Source organism: Bos grunniens, chromosome 20 (genome assembly GCF_055505025.1).
Source record: "Bos grunniens cultivar Pamir isolate PY7600 chromosome 20, Bosgru_T2T1.0, whole genome shotgun sequence".
NCBI classification, from domain to species: domain Eukaryota; kingdom Metazoa; phylum Chordata; class Mammalia; order Artiodactyla; family Bovidae; genus Bos; species Bos grunniens.
This window is the reverse complement of record NC_141184.1, coordinates 67,769,547-67,789,393: the sequence shown is the minus strand read 5'-3', so window position 1 is coordinate 67,789,393 and position 19,847 is coordinate 67,769,547. Positions and strand designations below refer to the sequence as shown.

The following is a 19,847-nucleotide window of genomic DNA, read 5'->3' as shown; positions in this document are numbered from 1 at the left end:
ATACACCCATATGGAGCTGAGTCTGTGCATCTCTTCCCAACTCTGCTGGGTGGTGCCTTACTGAAACTGGCCATAGTGGGAGTATTTACACCATGGAAATTGGCAAATGCTACAAAGCTGGGCTTTCCATCAGAAGGCTGGTTGTGAAGTATTTACCAGCAGGCCACTGCACCCAGCCTCTGGCATTCAGAAGCAACACAAGAGCCCTTTGTTAGAACCATGCTTTCTGCATTTCTGAGGCGGAAAATCAGAGCAGGGCATGGTAGCCGGGTGAAGGGTCACTGCATTTTGGCTCTCTGACCACGCTCTGGCCATTCACCCTCCCAGGCTGAGGGTCACAAAGCAAAATGGCAGGGCCCCAGGGTAACCTTGCTACACACTCCCTGGGTGGAGAAAGCGTGAGAGCAGAGAAAGAGGGGAAAAAAGAGATGGAAGATGTGGAATGAAGGTTCAGAAGATTGGGAGGGAAGTGGCCCCACGTGAACGCCTACCACAGGCTCCACTGTTCATAAACCACCTCGACACAACCGCCCTGAAGGTGGGTATTACCACTCTCCTTTTATGGACAAGAAGACACAGGCTCAGCTATCAGGTGACTTGCCTCAGATCCCGCAGCCAGCTGGTGACAAGGCCAGATCTGAAGCAGGTCCATGTGGTGGCAGCAGGTGAGAAAGAAAAGATGGTAGGAAGGAAGGGTGTCTGAGGTCTTGCTCTCCTCCTCTGTGGGTTCCCCCCGACCGCCCCCAAGTCTTATTTCTTTGTAGCTTCAGGGTGGTCTTCACTACTGCCAGCCCTCTCCTCCTCTGTTACCTCTCACCTAGGTCAGTCTGCAGAGCTGACTTCCTCCCAGCCTCAAGCAAGACAGACAGCCCAAACCAGCCCAGCCACTTGAGCGCTAACACCTTTCAGTGGCCGCAGAGCAGGCTGGTGCCTGGCCTCCCCTGCTGCCCTTCTGGACAGTGACCTCCTGACCGGCTCCTTAACCCCCCGGCACTGTGCTCCTAGGAGGTACTCTCCTGTGAACGCGTAAAGCAGACGCTGGCTTGCTGGAGGCTCTTGGCTCAGGTCATTGTGAGCAGGAGACACATTCTCTAGTGAATGCAATAGATAGAAACCATGGGTCTACAGGTTTACCCCAGAATACAGCCTGCCCTGGGGTCTGCAGCCCCAGGAATGCAGCTACTCTTCTGCTTTAACCCCTTTGGGGCTGGGTTCATTTTAACTATGCTTCCCTGGGTCTCCCCTGGAGACAGAGAACTAGAGAAGCGCCCACGTCAGTCAGGCTGCACGCGGAGACTGCTGCTCGGGTTAGTGCTCAGACAGCCCAGGTCTTCTGGGCAGGCTAGAGGGGGCAAGAGGTGTCTGCGCACATGTGTGTATGTGTGTGTGTGGGGGGTGGTTCTCTGCTGCCCCTAGAGGTGGCCGTCAGGACTCACCCTCCCAGAGCCGCAGGCCTGATGTGGGAGGACCTTCTTGCTAGCACTCTATCACCTCGCTTCACCCACATCCTCATGAAGCCACATCCTCTGCACCAGGGTCTGAGAAAGGCTTCTTGGGGCCGGGGGTGCAGAGGCGGGGCACCCTGTGATTGCTCTCCATCGCGCCCCTCCAGTGGGCCCTCCACACTGCAGGCAGAGTGCTCACTCAGAACCGCTACTCTGGTCACGCCACCCTCTGCTCAGCACCTGCTGTGGCTCCCTTGCGCCCTCAGGTCCTCCATGACCTGCACTGTTCTCTTCTCTCTGCTTACACTTTTTGGCCACCTCATTCCTGGCTCACTTGTAAAACTGGAAAGCATGCAGGTGCCTTTGCATAGCTGTTTTCTCTGCCTGGGATGTCTCCTCTTCTCCTCCGCATTCAAATAGGAACCACCTATTCTTAGCCTCCTAAGTGGCCTCCTGCTGCCAGCCTTGACCCCTACAGTCTGTTCTGGACACAGCAGCTAAAAGAATCACACTTAAAAAGAAAGTGGATCACAGTTCGAAATTCAAGGCCTGGCAATGGCCTTCACTTCACTCAGGAAAAGTCCCACTGGCCTATAAGCCCTCCCTGGTCTGTGCTGATAGTTACTTCTCCTCCACTCTCTCCAAGGTGGCACAGATGGCTACTTCTCCCCCATTCTTTCTTCTGCAATAAATAGACTTGCCTGAGTTTTAGCTTGGCACAGGGCTACTTGGAATGAGACTCCTTCACACTGGGAGTGGTCACATGACTAACTGTTAGCCAGTAGGATATAAGTAGAAGTGTTCTATGTAACTGCTTGGTAAGGATCATTACAGGAGGGGCTTACTGTATTTCACCCTTTACTTGATACTGCTCACTAAAATGTGCAAGTGATGGCTGGTGCTGCAGCAGCCACCTTGGGCCATGAGATGACCTCAGAAAATGCTGGCCACATGTGGCAAAGCAGCAAGACAGGAGTCTGGGTCACTCCTATTGTGAAACACAATATTACTTCTGGACTATCTATGGAATGTGAACTAAGAAACACAATTAAAAATTTAAAGGCACAATTATTTTTAGTTACTATGCTCAGGCCTCCTTGCTACTGTTTGATAACACAAAGCAATGTCCACCTCAGGGCACAGTGAATTTACTGTTCCCTTGCCAGGGACAAGTTTCCTCTAGATATCTGCAGGGCTTCCTCCCTCCCTCCCTTCCTTCAGGCTCCTGCTCAAGTGGCATCTCATCAGAGATGTCCCCTGACCACCTGCCCTACTTCACGCCTTTTTATTTCGTGCCACCATGCTTTTTTTTTAAACCGTCATGGGTTCTATATATCTCCTCGTCTCCTTGTCTGTTTTCTACTCTGGAACATAAGCTCCCGTCAGGCCGGGGACTCAGTTTCTTGCTTACTGCTGTACCCACACTCCCTAAAGGCTCACAGGCCCATGCTCCATTCTTGTGCAAGGGGAGCAAAGAATGTACTTTTATGTTTTAAAACCTTGTAAAGAATAAGAGAGAGAATAAAAAGAAGAGGAAACAAAAAAATTACTATTAGTGACAGAGTCTGTATGCAGCTTGCAACGCCGAAAATATTTACTATCTGGCCATTTAGAGAAAAAACGTTTGCCAACCCTTGACCCCAGAATATGAATGGCATCCGCAAAGGCTTAATAAATATTTGAACAGAAGAATGAATATTTTAAAACAGCTTTAAATGACTTCTGACCTCAGGGAGACACTCAAATGCCTTCTCACACGGCATTTACAGTTTTATTTTGTTTACACATCTGTCTTTTCTACCCAACTGTGAGGTTATTGCCCACATGATGCTGGCCTTTGCATTCCCTGGGGACCTAGAAAACTGTCAGGCACACAGTAGGTGCTTAATAGACAATGAACGAATAATCATGTTGGTCTTATTCACGCAGCACAGAGGCTCAGTGAACATTTGTGGTGTGAATGAACAAAGGGGGGATGGAGACATCTAGAAACCCTTCCTGCTCTACACAGCTCGGGCCTCTTCCTGAGAACACTCCGTGCTGAGTCCATCGGCAGGCACCGGTCCACCTCACAAGCAGCCAAAGACTACTCCTTCTTATCTGTAGGCAGGGACAGAGGCTCTGGTTAAGTCAGGGTCCGGGTAAGTTGGGTTACTCTGTTCAGAAAGTTTAGCAGTTGCCACCTGCTTTCAACAACTGACGGTGGTGCAGTGGTACCAGATACAATTGTCAGGACTCTGGTCAATGGACTGATCTATTCATTTCTGCACCAACTCTCCTCACCAAGCTGCCAACCAGTCTAGGATAACCATGAGCAGTGACGGGACCGGAGAGTGAGGGGACTCACGGTGAACAAGACATGAAGTCAGGAAGTGAGGAGGGCAGGGGGCAGGGTAAGGGACTCAGCGCTGGCCTGAGCGGGCCAGGTGCTGGCTCAGGGCTCAGGGCTGGCACTCCTTCCAAGTCTTGCTCAGGGGCCAGGGCTGAGCCTTACCTACATCTCCTTCCTATTCTTCTCTAACAGTAGCTTTAGACTGTAGTTTCCTGCCACTAAGTGGCTCAGAATTGGAGCTGCTTTTTCAGCATCAGTTCTTCCAGGGCAGGTTACCTTCATTTTACCCAGAGGACTCAACTTATCAAAAACATCATTCGTTTGATCTACAAGGAGTCTCAAACTAGGCCACAGGCCATTTAAGTGTTAGGTGGAGACATCTACTAGAGGACTATGATATTGCAACCAGGCTTTATAATGCATAGTAATCACAGTACTTAGAAGCTGATACAGAGAGAACTAAGTTCTAGGAGTTATAAGCGTAAAACCAAAGTATTTCTAGATAAGAAATGTCACTCCTGTGGTTCAGCAGGGAACAAGAGAGAAGGGAAAGGTCAGGAGAAAGGAGGAGCTTTGACAGTGGAAGGGCAATTTTATCATTAAGGAAGTATTATACTATAAAATATCCTCAAAAGGTAATAGCTTTCACCTACCACAAAAGCTTTCTGTTTGGCTATTTTTTTTTCTTCATGATGGTAGCTTTAGAATTTTTTAACTGATGAGTAATAGTAAAGCAGGACTTTATTTCTAGAAATTCACTATACTGTCTGTCTTGCTGAAAGAGCCCCCAAACAAGAGACTACTTCGATAAGTAAAGGGTAGAAAAAGCAGAAAGAGATGGTCCTTAAATAATCACATGCTCTGTTAAATTTTGGTAAGAGGATTTTTTTTTTCCTGCAGGATGAGCAGAATTTGAGACCACATTAGCCAACGTCTGCAGGAACCAGCCAGCCAGCCACAACAGGCACGTTCTGGAGAGATAAGCCTTCTCCAACTCACAATTCGGGCACAGAAACTGCAGGGTTGGGCTGTCAACATTAAATCCTTTTTGAATTTAATCAGGGAGGCTTGTTCTAACTTAAAGGAAGTGTTCAAAGGTCAGATAAAAAAATAAGGCTAATCCCAGCAAGGATTCTTAGTCTGAATGAAGAAAGATGCTATTTTCCACCCAGTTGAACTATAAATAAATCTGTCCCCCATCATTGCAGGTGAATGATGTAACAGTGGTCACCACAAATTATAGAGCTCCTTCTTTCTTCTCCAGACCGGTCCCCTCATTAAGCCTGTTCTGACTGAATACCTTGGTTTTCACCAACCAGAGCTGTCTGTTTCCTCCCTCCCTCCCACCCGTCCACTCCAAGAAAGTCTCCGCACACTCAAAGCCAGAAACTCTATGACTGGCCTAAGACTGTCTGCTTCTCTTCTCTCTGCTCTTTTCTAAGAAACCTATCATTATCCTCAGGGTTCAAGGGCTATTTGTAGATTTAGCAGGATGTCACGGCTCCGGCCAGTACCTATTAAGCAAGAAAGCAGAGCTATAAACAGACTGATGGGGGAAAGGCTGGAATTCATGCATGACCCCATACCTTAAGGCAAAGAGATGCAGTTCTTTTCTACTCTTCCCTGCAAGAATAGCCTTGGGGCCTGTAAAGCTGACCACAAGCCTGGTACCCAGGGGGAAGTAAAGGGGTAAAAGATGTTGAATTTGGCATTATTACTGATGCTGGATGAGAACACCTTTGTGCGTTGAATGAGTAATTCAACATAAAAAGAGCATATATATCCTTAGTGCATGCCACACACGGTTCTAAGTGCTTTACATATTATTATATTAATAAATCCTACAATAATCCTACAAGGTAGAATACTATCCTTATCCCCATTTTACAGATGAGGAAACTGAGGCCCATCATAAAGAAGGCATCCTTTTTCACTTCGGGGATCTCTGCTTGGCCTCCTCTCCTCTCTTCCTTATCAACCCCCTCAAACTTCTTGGAGTTCTAGATAAATAAAAGAATTTAGAACTCTGGAAAGCTCTGAAGGCTGTGTTGCCTCCAGATGTGGCACGGGCTTGGGCCTTTGCAGACATGCAGGATGTTCTTGGGCTGCAGGAGGATAAAGTTGGGCGATTGTAAATCTAAGCTTATCAACCCCAGGTCTGTGAGAACTCAATCTTTACTCTGCACATACTCAAAATCTCACCTTCTTTTTTTCCACAATTGCTCCTGATGAAAGAGTCATGCTGTCCAGGGAATGAAAGTGCATTAAGAAGGCAGAGAACTGACTATGTGGAAGTGAGTACGGGAGCTGCCTGCAAGAGCAGTCATCACTGCCCAGATCAGTGGCTGATCGAAGGAAGCACACAGACAGGCCTGGCACAGAGGCTGGCAAATGGATCAGGCCCAAATCTACTGCACACTCGCATTTCTGAGCTTGCACGCTGTCCCCTCAGCCCCAAGTGCTCCTCATTATCCATCCATCCATCCATTCATCCCATCGCTGTATCCCCCATGTGGTGCCCAGGGCCTTGGACATCACTCAGTAGGGGTATACTAAACATCAAATCAATAGAAGAAATGGAAAATATTCTTACCAGATTTCTTTTTCCCAACATGTTCCCTGTATAGGAAAGAATGGGGGTGGGGAAGAGTAATGAGTCAGTATCTCTTGTGTATTGCTACAAGTTATTCCATTAGGAAAAGGAGATTTTTCCCTCCCACAACATCTCCAGTGAATGAACGTAAGATCCACATTAGCCCCAGGGACCCAGACCTCCTTAAAAGAAGGAATTCCTTTTAATTTTCTCCTTTTGCTCTGGTGCCCTGGGGACAGCATCTGCACTCTGTTTGTAGAGGAGGGTGCTCCAGGGAGTTGATGGGCAGGGGTGGGTATGCAATCTGAAAACAGGAGGTAGACCCCCACGCTGCACGGGGCCTGAGGCCACCTCATCAGGCTCGGGGGCGGCCTCGCCTACCCTGAGCAGTGCCCTGAGCTGAACAACTGGAGCAGGAAACTCTTGGTGGTGAGGGGAATACATTGCACCCCTCCCTCATGGCGACACCCAGGACACCATTACAGGCTGGAACCCATACAGAATGAGCAATCACGTTTTATACTTGTGAACCACGGCAGAGTTTATATACACAACTGCATTATGAACACAATGTTACAAATGAGGGTTTACAACATACTTTTAAGTAAATTATCCCATTGGTAAAGAGCTGTCCAGTGTTACAGAAAGTAAGATGAGATGGTTGGCTTGAGATAGATACTGTGGCAATGGCAGTATTAGCTAATACTTAAATTTCTGATAAATACTGTTAACTTGTGCCAGGATCCTGCTAGGTATTTTGAGTTCACTCACTTAATACTCATAATAACCCTCAGAAATACGTGCTCTCTGAACACCCATTTTACAGATGAGGAAACTGAGACACAGAGAGGCTAACTAACTCACACAAGGTCACACAGCTTGCAAGCAGCATGGCCAGGGTCTGAATCCAAGTCTGTCTAAATTTTTAAGGATTGAGATGCAACTCACTTGCGTAAATTTCATTCTTTTAAAGTATAGAATTCACTGTTTTTTTAGTAATATTCACAAAGTTGTGCAACCACTGCCACCATCAAATTCCAGGAAATTTTCATCTAAAAAGAAACCCCGTACCGCTTAGCAGCTCCTCTCCATTGCCATTCCTTCCAGCCCTTGACAACTATTAACACACTTGCTGTTTCTAAGGCTCTGTCTATTCTGGACGTGCACTATGAATGGAATCATACAATAGGTGGCCTGTAACTGGTTTCTTCCGTGTAACATAATGTTTTCAAGGGTCATCCATGTGGTAGCTCACATCAGTGTTCCATTCCATTTTATGGCTGAATAAAATATTATTCAATGGGATACCATTGTGTGGATAAATCACACTGTTATCTGTTCATGGACATTTGGGTGGTTTCCACTTTTTGGCTATTACAAATAATGCTTTATGAACGGTATACACAAATTTTCATGTACAAATTTTTATTTCTCTTGGTTACATACATAGAGATGGAATCGCTGATGAAACAGTAACTCTAGGTTTAATTTTTGAGGAATTGTCAGGCTGTCTCCCACAGCAGCTACACCGTTTACATTCTCAGCAGCAACATGAGGAGGTTTCAATTGCTCCATGTCCTCAACACCACTTGTTACTGTCTTATCTTTCTGAGTCCAGCCACGCTAGTGGGTATGAAGTGGTATCTCCCTGTGGTTGGGACTTGCATTTTCTGATGGCTAAGGATGCTGAGCATCTTTTCATATGCTCACTGGCCATTTCTGTATCTTTTCTGAAGAAATGTCTATTCAGTGTCTGATTTTAAAGTCTGGGTTTTTTAATAATGTTTTGGTGTAATCTGAAAAGTTGGGGAGCAGGGAGCTAAGCTCTGGAGCCCGGGGCTGCCCTTCTGCATGTCTGGAAGCAGCGGCAGGGCTGGGCCGGTCAGGAGTGATGTCCTCTGGCCAGGTGTTGTCCAGCGAGGCCCAGTGTCACACTCTGTGTGGAGGAAGGCGAGGGTGACAGGGGAATCTCCCGCTCACTGTCCCTGCCGTCCACTGCGGACAGGGTCCTGGTCGGAGCGCTGTACCTCGACTGACCCCCAGAACCCTCCCATCACTCCACTCCGCAGGTGGAGACATGGAGGCCCACTGAGGTGAGGCGCTTCTCCCAGGACTGGAACCCGGCAGGCCTGGCTGGAGCTCACTCTCTGACCAAGCCCCGTACAGTTCTGCGGGAGGAGCTATCCTTAAAACGGCCGGGTTCAGGACACACCAGCAAAGGCCCCTAAAGTCTGCTTCTAAGCAGAGCGCCCTCTGTCCGCATGGCTGTCCAGGCTGTGACCTGGACCGTGGTCCGGGACACCTGAAATCCCGGCTCCTGCCCTGCCCTGTCCCCGCTGCTACCGCTGCACTGGCCCAGCTGGAGCGGGGAGTGAGGGGCGGCAGGGGGCTCTCGGGGTCAAGCAGCAGCTGGTGTGGGCTCAAACAAGCACACTATTTCCTCTGTGTGACTTGCTCAGGGTGATCCCAAGTTTTCCCAGGTATGGCAGCAAAAACCCTCCCAAAAAGCACCATTTGGAACCCATGATGTCTTTGCTTAGAAATGCTGGGCAAATCTCCCAATCTCCACTGCAAGCCCTTACTCAGGGCTGAGCATCAGAGACTTGATCAAGGGACTAACGCCACTGAGCGGCTGCCCTCACAATTCAGTACTCCCTAAACAACAGCTAGGTGACGCTGTCTGCTGTGGTCCCAGAGCCACCCCTTGGGCTCTCAGCAACTAACTTCCTTCCTTCCTTCTTTCCTCCCTTCCTTCCTCTTCAAAGTCTGGCTTAAGGACAGGAAGGCATCACTAGGAAAGTATCTGTCGTGTGCCTGACACCATTATCACCCTTCATGAGCAGGATATTGCTTCACCAAGATGTGAGCAAGGTTAGCTGTGCCCACTTTACTGATGAGGAAAGAGAAACTCAGAGATGTCAAGTGACTTGTCCAAGGACAAAGCAGGGAATGGATAGAGAGATAGGAAACTTCCCTTTCCTTCCAGGAAAACTCTGGGAACCAGATAGACACACTCCGCAGGATGCCGGTTAGCTTATCTTAGCTGTTACCTTGTGCTTTTGCGGGGTACAGTCTAGGCTGTGTTTTGTATTTTTAGTGGATGTTCTTATTTGTGGGTGTGCTTGTGTGTGTGCATGCACACCTGTATTCACATGCTCACACAGCCTTTCCCACAAGTATAGAAATCTCCTGAGGGCAGGTGCTATATTTCTCTTGTATTATTCCTGAGGGAAGAAAGGGAAATGATCATTAAACACTATAGGTTGTAGTCTTTTTTATTTTTTGTTTTTAAATAATCGGAGCAGTAAGATTTCTTCTAGCACTCAAAAGGTTATAGCTGTAGAAAAAAACTTAAGATTCTCAGCACATACCGTCAGTTGAAATGAATGCTAATCGATTTAATGAGTAAATATTAAAAGAAACCCCAAACCATAAATCAACTAGAAAAAAATTAAGGGAACTATCTTGTGTCTGAATGGTAACTGCCCTTCTTAGACTGAAAGCAAGTGAAAGAAGTCACAACTAAAAAAACTGGGCACCGGATTTGACTTCGCAAAAATATAAGACTTATGCACATCATAAAATCCAGAAACAAAATATAAATGCACGATAAAAGGTACACATATTTACAACAAATACAGCAAAACTAATTCCTTACTATATAAATAACAAAATATTCCTTACTATATACAACAGTAAAACCAACAGAAAAACCGAGCAAAGAGATTTTCCCCTTCCAACCATGAGTCAAGAGCTTTTTTTTTTTTAAGAGCTTCTTACTCTTGAACTTTAATGCCAACCAGCTTGCCTCTTTTCTAGCTCAAAAAGTGCCCACCAGCCTGTAAGGCTCCCCAAGGCAAGAACTGGGATTGTTTTCCAGGCTTTCAGTGTGGGTGGCACTTGTGGGAAACATTTAGGAAATTAACTCACTTGAATGGGTTGACCCTGTCTCTGCTGGGTTTCGCCCGGAGATGTGGGGGATGGGAGAGCCATCTGGAAGGCCCGCGAGGAAAGACTCTGGTCCTCCCATAGGAGAACAAGCATCTACACACGGTACCCACTCCTGGTACCCACTCCTTCCAGGGACGTACTACAACCAAACAGACCAACTAGCTTCTTTCTTAGCATCTCATAAAAGACTGCAGAATCCAAGCATCTTGGCCCTGACAGCCAAGGAGATGTGAAAACTGAGTACCTACTATGTGCCAGGCACTGTGCTAAGCCCTTCACACATACAGCCAAACCTCACAATGACTGTGGGTCCCACATCCATGGATTCAACCAACCTTGGATTGAAAATGTTTGGAAAAAAATTTCCAGAAAGTTCCAAAAAGCAAAACTTATATTTGCTGTGTGCCTGGCAACTATTTCCAGAGCATTTATACTGCATCAGGTATCATAAGTAATCTGGAGATGATTTAATGTGTATGAGAGGATGTGTGTGGGTTTCATGCAAACACTGCACCATTTTACATAAGGGACTTGAGCATCCGTGGATTTTGGTATCTGTGGGGGGCCCTGGAACCAATTCCTTTGTCAATAATGACAGTACTATTATTCCCACCTAAGAGGAAACGGATTCACCTGAAAAGTATAAGAACAAAACTCTAACTCCAGGAAACTGGAGAAAATCTATGTTTAGAATTTTCTAATAATACCCAGGGGGCACCATCATGATTTCAGCCCCCAAACTTCAGAAAACCAGCACTGATCATGTCCTAATCTCCCCATTGTTATTTCTGTTCAGTCTCCCGGTAACCCCATAATGTGGGTGGGGCAGGGGACGCGGTCTTGTTTCACAGATGAAGTCAGTGGGGTGGGAGGGGAGGAGAGGGGGTCGTTCTGCCCGGCGGGAACAGCTGGCTGCCTGGCCAGCAGACCAGAAGTGCCCTGTGGGCACAGACTGCATCTGCCACGTCATCTCCATGTCCCCATGCCCAGCCCTTGGGCCTGGCAGGGGGCAGGACCTCGATGCCTATTTCCTGATGGATGAACAATGCTGGCACTCCTAACTGGGAACACCACTGGCTTTAGACCTCCCAGTCCTGTGCTCCTTCTGCCAGCCTGAGCCAGCCAGTAAGTGGGGAAGGTCACGCCATGGCACCAGCCTCTCTTGACACCCCGGGCCCTCTAGGGGGCTGGCTTCCACCCCGCGTGCCGCAGCGTCCTTCCTTCTTGCACAGAAGTGGCCAGACTCTTCTCCAGCACAGCAGGCTGCCCCAGGCCTGGCCCTCGCCCATCTCTGCAGATGAGCTGGGGTGAGGCCTGCTCAGAGGCTGAGGATGCACACACCATTCTCGCCAAGCAGGAGGCTGAGGACATGCGAGTGTTAACACTCACAAGGGGCGCCTGGGTGGCGGTTCTTAACTTCAGGTCCCTGAATGGGATCTGACAGAACTGAGGACCTCCAGAAACTGGGGCTTTTTTTTTTTTTTTTTTTTTTGAGAAGGAAGAAAGCATTTATTGGGTTCTCTAAATGTTCTGTGATCCTCCTCAAAGTTAAAATCCCTGGGATGCTGAGATGAGGCAGAAGAAAATCTGGATGTTATGGAATCCAGTGGCCCAGGGAAGCCACACCCAGGTCAGATCTGCCCCTCAGGGGCTGGCGTTTTGCCCTTCCTCCCGTGGGTGCCGAGTCTGGTTTGTAGAGTGCTGGCCAAGCACTTCTCTCTGCATCTTGTCATTGGACTCGAGCAAAGCTGCAAGGGAGGTGCAATCAGATCCACCCCATGAGACAGGAGATGGGAGCAGGCGTGAGCAGCAGCCTGCCCAGAGCCACTCGGCTTAACAGTGGCCCAGCAATCCTCCTGGTGAGGGCCTACCGAGGGGCATCCTGGACAACTCTGGGATATAAACAGCTATGGCTGGGCACCCAGAGAGGAAAACATACCATGGGCCACCACTTTTTGAGCTCTTGGCAGGTTCCTGGAATTTCTACTTGTGGTAGCCACTCCATCGTCACTATAACCATAAGATACATTGCTATTTCCATTTCACAGGGATGGAAATCAAGGCCAAAGGCTACACAGCCCATGTGTGGTAGAGGCGAGATTTGAACCTGGATGTACCTGATTGCAAATCCAGACTCTTTCTCTTTAGTCTGGTTGTCCCTTTGGTGGAAGGAACACACAGAGCTTACGTTCAGACTTAGGGAGACCTGGGGAAGAGTCACCTCACCTCTCCTCTGTGTGACCTCGGGCAAGTGTCTCTCATTACTGTGAACCTCAACTTCCTCACCTGTAAAATGGAATGACAACTCCTCCCTGGCAGTTCTGTGAGACAATGAAGTAGGAACCGAACACGCTATGCTCCATATCCTTTGATTCACATCCCCACCCCACCCCACCCCACCCCGCCCCCCGCCCAGAAATGAGACTCAAAGCCACGGGCTACAAGCCTGAACTTGACAGTTTAACTCGACTGCCTGGAGCACTGCAAACAAAGATCCCTTGAGAATATTTCACCATGTCTTGTTCTGTCCATAAAAGCTGGGGAATGTTGACCAGGCACAAATGATGAAGACACCAGGAACGGAAATATCAGCCAGGATGGGCTGCAGGCCCAAGAACAGATTTATACTTATTCTGCATCTTTCCAAAAAAATCCACGGGTTGGCAAGGCATTCCCTTGTGATGTTCTGGTTCAAAAGATTTACTGGGGTCCCTTATGAAATCGCCCCCACACTTCTGTAGGCTGTCTCTGAGAAGGTATATTCGCTTATGCTGGGCTTGTCACAGGAAACGATATTTATTCCGGAAAGTTAAGTTTATCACCGGTAGATAGCTAAGCCATTAGTCCTGAGCAAGCAGCTCACTTTGGGTGACCTCCAAACCTGATTCTGCGTGTCGCTCTGTGAGTGTGTATAAATGGCTTGATTCTACTTGTTAGAACTCTTTGCTGCTTTCACCATACAGGACTATTGAAAAACTAAGCTTTGTGTCTTCACCAGATTCACTTCCAGAAGGCAATGTGGGTCTTTCGAGCCCCACCTAATACTGAACCCACGAGAGCCTGGGTCGCCGCTGCTGCTCTAGGCAGTGAGTTATGCTCAGAGCTAAGAGGAACATTCGCACTCCTCCCAAAACTGTGCCTGGCTGGCACTTCTCAGCTCTTCCTGCCAGGGTCCCAGTGGACCCCCAAGCCTGCCAGCTCTTGCTCCTAGGACCCAGGAGAGCCCAGCACCTGTGATCTGTGTCCTCCACTCCCTCTACTGTGACTTCTCCATTAGACAGATCCCTTCTTTCTGCAAACAGGCAGGAGGCCTCTTCCCCCAAAAGGGCTTTTTTTAAAAAGCACCATGCGTAAGTCAGCGTTTCCTGCGGGTGCCAGCCACTGCTGGCACGAGAAGGCCGGCAGGCAGGGCGTGTTGGGTTCTATGCGATGCACACTGCACGTTGGGGGGCGGGGGGGGGGGGGCGCAGGCTGTCTGCTGCAGGAGAACGCGACCACACCCTGGTCCCGCCACTCGCTAGCAACGGGGCCTCCACGGGGTCTCTCTCACTCACACCCCCGGTGGTCGTGTGCACATCCGCCCTCGAGGACAGGGCACACGGTCCCACCTCAGGGGCTCACCGTCTCCCGTTCACGTGCCATGGGGAGCGTAGGGCGTTAGGGATTTCAGAGGTGCATGCGGCCGGCTTCCTTCACCTGTAAAACTCACCGACGCCGCCTGTGGTCACTGAGGAGGCCGTAAGAGGTAAGGCCTGGCAGGGGCTCCAATGAGAGAATCTAGTTCCGTTTTTACTTAGCTTTCCTGTAATTGATCCTGGGCTGGCTGGTCCGGCAGGAAGGAGGGCTTTGAGAACGCGCCCGAGGGAGATCCACAAACCAACTTACTCTTTGGGGGGATTCAGGTCCTCCGGTCTTGTTTCAAAGAACTGTAGCACCTCATCACACTGGGAGATATACGGGGGCAGCTGGATCAGGGCCTGGGGAAGAGACAGGCAGGCGAGCTCAACGGAAGGGAAGAGGGGTCAGGATGCAGAAAGTCAAGACTCCATCGTGATCACCCACCCCCCAGAGTTTCAGATTCAGTAGGTCTGGAGTGGGGCCTGAGAATGTGCAATTCTAGCAAGTTTCCAGGTGATGCTCCATGGCTGGCTTAGGGAACACACACACACAGAATATATACACACATATATTACAGGCATACTTTGACAAATAATATGTACATATTTAGACAAAACAATAAATTGTGAACAAGGTCCTACTATAGAGCACAGGGACTATTTCAACATCTTGCAATAAACCATAATGGAACAGGATATGAAAAAGAATATATACACACATACATATAGCTAAACCACTTTGCTGTACACCAGAAACTAGCACGACATTGTAAATCAACTAAACTTCAATTAAAATGCTTTTAAAAATTGTGAATTTCATGCCCTGTCATTATTCCTCTATATCACCATCTCTACGGGACACTCAGTGTCTGCTGGATAGAAATCTCAGGCTTTATTCAACTAGCTGCCTGCTGACTGGTGACAGTTAGGTTGTCTCCAACGTGACCTGCCCACATGTCCTAACTCACGGATCTGAGGGGTCAAGCGAAGTGACTATTTTATGATTTAGGTAGAGGTCAGAGAGGTTGAGATACCCGGGACGTCCTACTGCTCATGTCCATGTTCATCTGCCCCTGTGGCTCATCATTTTAAGGAGCTTCAACTGTCCCAACCAGCTAGATAAGGAGGCAGCGGGGGTGGGGGGAGGAAACAAAGTGGACCCAGGCATTTCTTATGCTGATTTATCTACCAACAGCTATTCAGTGATTCAACAGACATTTACTTATGCCCAGCACTGACTGATTTCTGGGTCAAACAGGACAGAATTACAGGGTACATCCCATCATGAAAGGATCTGAAACAAAGACCATGGCTCCAAAATGAATAAACAATTTAGCAAATATTCACTTAAACCCCCTCTGGCACAGGTTCTGAGGATGCAAATCTGAGTGCAGTAGAGCTGTTTCATGTACACACTTTATTATAAACTTCCGAGCAGGGAGAGGGCCAGTGCAGATACTGGAATTTAAACAGCACAGCTGTGCTATGGAGTGAGGCAGGACCCTGCTCTCCCCGCAGAAGGCCTCATTCCCTGGTGCTTATCCTGTGCTTTCTTACCATGCTGAGTGTTGAGTCTGGAGTGAAAAAGATTTGTCTTGTAATTTCTGTGAAACAAGGCTCTAAAAGCCATCCCCACGCGAAGTGATTTTCTAACCCTACCATGGACGATGATGGACTATGGAGAAATGGCTGGGGGGTCTCGATTGTGGCACCTTCTACAGCATTTTCAGGGGGTATTTTGCCCATCCATGATTTATCTTTCTGGTTTTAAAGAAGTTTTAGTTGTGGTAAAATATACATAACATCATCACCATCTTGATCATTTTTACGTGTCCATTCAGTGGCATTGAGTACAGTCACGCTGTGGTGGGACCATCACCACCATCCACAGGTCTCTTCTCATCCTGGGAGACTGCGACCCCGCACCCAGCAAATAACAGCTCTCCATTCCCCTCCTGACCGGGCACCGCATTTCACTTTCTGTGTGTACGCATCTGACTGTTGCAGGCACCTCGTTGATATGAGGGCAATCACACAGTACTAGTCTTCTTTTGACTGGCTGGTTCACTTAGCATCAGGACCTCAAGGTTCACCCATATTGTATGCAGTGTGCCAGAATCTCCTTCCTTTTCAAGGCTAACCGGTATTCCATTGTATGTATATGACACATTTGTTTATTCACCCCTTGAGATTCAAGTGGGTTGCTGATCCAACAGGACCTTTCTCCTGATGTATGCTGCTGCTGCTAAGTAGCTTCAGTCGTGTCCGACTCTGTGCGACCCCATAGACGGCAGCCCACCAGGCTCTTCCGTCCCTGGGATTCTCCAGGCAAGAACACTGGAGTGGATTGCCATTTCCTTCTCCAATGCATGAAACTGAGAAGTTAAAGTGAAGTCGCTCAGTTGTGTCCGACTCTTCGCGACCCCATGGACTGCAGCCTACCAGGCTCCTCCATCCATGGGATTTTCCAGGCAAGAGTACTGGAGTGGGTTGCCATTGCCTTCTCCTGATGTATGACCTGGCCCAAACCTAAAGTGGAGAAGTGGGTGGACATGTTTTAGTAGTGTGCCTTCCTGGTCACTGTCAACTTTCTACAATGGATAAGGATAGAAGGATAAAGGATGTTGGCTTGAAGGGCCTGGTATCTGTGATTCACTGATATTTTTTATTAGCCTTGCATAAGTATCTTCTGCCCTGCAGCAACTTCCCAGAACCAGTCTTATCCAGGCCAGAGGCGGAGAGCTCAAGAGGGAGAAAACGGATACCACCCCCCCACCTCCCATTTCTGACCCTCTTTCTGGTTTGGAACAGTATTTATTCTCATGCTGTCCTGGGGCTCCCTGTGGTTCGCTCTTTCCTCCGAAATCCTGCAGTTCTTGCAATTGGAACCACATAATGAAGGAGCTGATCATACTATGCTGGACTGTGGTGTGTCCTGGCTGCCTCGTGGGCAGAAATCTTGCGGCTCCCGCCAGACTGCAAACACCACATTCCCTTTCTGTGGGCTCAGCACTTGACGGCTCCTAAAATACATCTGTCTGCATCATGTCATATCATCCTCAGAGGGCTGGCCCACTCTAGAGATGGGGAAATGGAGGTTCTGGGGAGGTTAACTAGGCCACGTGGGGGCCAAAGGAGCTGACTCCAGCTCCTCTACCTCAAATCGACAGAGTGTTTCCTCCTGTACCTTCCCTAGGTGCCTCGACAGTGCCGAGAGGGCCTTGATATCTGGTCCAAAGTGTCTGCTGGATAAATGAGGATGAGGCCTGGAGGTGGCCACAGTCTCTGCCTGGAGGGGGTCTGTCTGCTAAAATGGGCAGAGACCCCAAAGGACCAGTGAAGAAGGGTCAACGAGGCCCACAGAAGACAAGACCACGTTCTCTGTTTCTGAGCAATTCCTAAGGAGGTAAAAGCCCAACCAAACCCCTGAAGCATAAAATAAATCCAAGTTACTCATAAAGGGCGGCTCCAAATGCTTTGATACTTCCAAAATCATGACCCAGGGCACAGCAACAGTTCTGCTTCTGAAATACCCCAGAATCATTTCGTGTTTGGTCAGTAATGACAGAGAACCACAGTTCCAGGAAAACTCTGGTTCTGTTCCCCGTGGAATTGATAGATGTGGCTACATGACATAGGGCACAAGGAGAGGTGAGGAGAGCAAGTCCTGCTTGTCTGTGTAACGTCAGACAGGTCCTAGGTCTGCGCTGGCCACATTCTGGCACCTCTGAGCTTCAGTCTGTAAAACGGAAATAAGTAACACCCTACCTGGAGGGTTACTCGGGCTACAGAACAAGTGAGCAAGTGTTTATCACACACTAGCTGCTTGATAAACATGTGGTTAACCCTCTGGCCCTCTGGACTGTACCAAGAACAACAGTGTGCTGCTTGCTTCCGGGGTGACTTTAGAGTCAGCAAGGTGATTCAGTTCAGTAACAACGCCTCAGCTAGAGAGACAGAGTTTGTGTCTTCAACAAAATTTTAAGCGCACAACACAGTATTATTGGCTGCCGTACAGCAGATTTCTAGAGCTGATTTGTCTTGCTTGACTGAAACCTTGTGCCTATTGATTACTAACTCCTCACTTTTCCCTCCCCACCAGCCCCTGGAAACCACTGTTTCACCTCTTCTCTTTTTAGGTCACACCTGCAGCATTCAGGATCTTAGCTCCCTGACCAGGGATGGAAACTGTGCTCCCTGCATTGGAAGCGCTGGAGTCTTAGCCACTGGATGGCCAGGGACGTCCCAACCATTTCACTCTCTGATTCTACAAATCTGACTATTTTAGATGTGTCAAGTGAGTGGGACCATACAATATTTGATCTTTCTGTGACTGGCTTACTGCACTTAGGATAACGGGCTTAAGGTTTACCCTGTTGCTGTGTATGGCTGGATTTCTTCTTTGTATGGGCTGAATAGTATTCCACTGTATGTACAGGCCACATTTAGGTTGCTTGTACATCTTGGCTATGGTCAACAGTGCTGCAATGAACATGGGTGTGTTAACATCGCTTTCAGATCCCAATTTCAATTCCTTTGACAAATACCCAGAAATAGCATTGCTTGACTACGTGACAGCTCTATTTTTAATTTTAACTGTTTTCCATAGCAGCTGCACTTTGCACTCCAGCACGGTGTGCGAGGTTCCAATTTCCCTGTATCCTCACCAGCATGTTGTCTTGTTGCCGTTGTTTTTGATACCAGCCATCCTGACAGACGTGAGGTGATATTATATTGTGGTTTTGATTTGCATTTCCCTGATCATTAGTGACGCTGAGCAACTTTTCATATACCTATCGGTCACTTGTGCATCTTCTCTGGAGAAATTCAAGCCATTAGCCTATTTAAAAATTGGGCTATTAGCTCTTTTTGTTTATTGAGATGTATGAGTTCTTTACATATTTGGGGGATTAACCCCTTATCAGATATTTGATTTGCAAATATGTGATTTCCCATCTGATAGCCTGCCTTTTTACTCTATAGATTGTATACTTTGTTGTGCAGAAGTATTTTAGTTTGATTTATTCCCACTTCTTTATTTTCGTTTCTGTTCCCCGCACTTTTGGTGCCATATCCACGAGATCATTGCCAAGTCCTGAAGTAAAGCCATGCATGTGGTTAACTGATCCTCAACAAAGGCGCGAAGAATACATACAGGGACAGGACAATCTCTTAAACAAATGGCGCTGGGAAAACTGATACCCATATGCAAAAAAAATGAAATTGCGCCCTTATCTTATACCATGCAAAAAAGCAACTCAAAATGGACTAAAGACTTAAACGTAAGACTGAAACTATAAAATTCCTAGAAGAAAGTACTTCCTAACTTGCTTCCCACGAGCAGGACCAGGCTTTGCAGACCTTCCTCCAATAGTAGGTAACAGCAGCTGGCTAGATTTAAAAACATTTCTTGTTGCTGTTGCATCACTGATTTAATTTTTACTTTTGGGGTAAGTGAAATCAGTTTTATATTATGATTGTGCTATAAAATTTCCTCTAAAATATATATTCTTAAAAAAGTTAAAAAAGTGAATAATTAAAGAAAAATATTAATAGTAATACAGGTGGTTGAATATGGTAAGAACCTTCAGGTGAGGTCTCAGGGACTGGAGTCTGATAAACACTGTTGTTACACTGCCTATGTTGTTCTTGTTAGTTGCTCAGTCACGTTCAGCTCTTTGTGACCCCCTGGCTTGTAGCCCGCCAGGCTCCTCTGTCCATAGAATTCTCCAGGCAAGAATACTGCAGTGGGTAGCCATTCCCTTCTCCAGAGGATCTTCCCAACCCAGCAATGGAACCTGGGTCTCCCGCATTGGAGGCAGATTCTTTACCATCTGGGCCACCAGGGAAGTCCCCACACTGCCTACAGCACAGTAGAGGCAGTGGGGGAGGGATAGATTGGGAGTTTG

At 47.8% G+C, this 19,847-nt stretch overlaps 1 protein-coding gene across 2 annotated transcripts in view; it reads right to left on the bottom strand.

Annotated features, from left to right (window-relative positions):
- Positions 1 to 19,847, bottom strand: part of SH3PXD2B (SH3 and PX domains 2B) — a 123,392-nt gene that overhangs the window by 38,401 nt on the left and 65,144 nt on the right. For both annotated transcript variants that reach the window (XM_086362200.1, XM_086362201.1), the window contains exons 5-6: positions 14,207 to 14,298; positions 6,371 to 6,396 (exon numbers count right to left, since the gene is read on the bottom strand). In XM_086362200.1, coding sequence (XP_086218326.1) covers positions 6,371 to 6,396; positions 14,207 to 14,298 — 118 coding nt within the window. The remainder of the gene's footprint in view (positions 1 to 6,370; positions 6,397 to 14,206; positions 14,299 to 19,847) is intronic.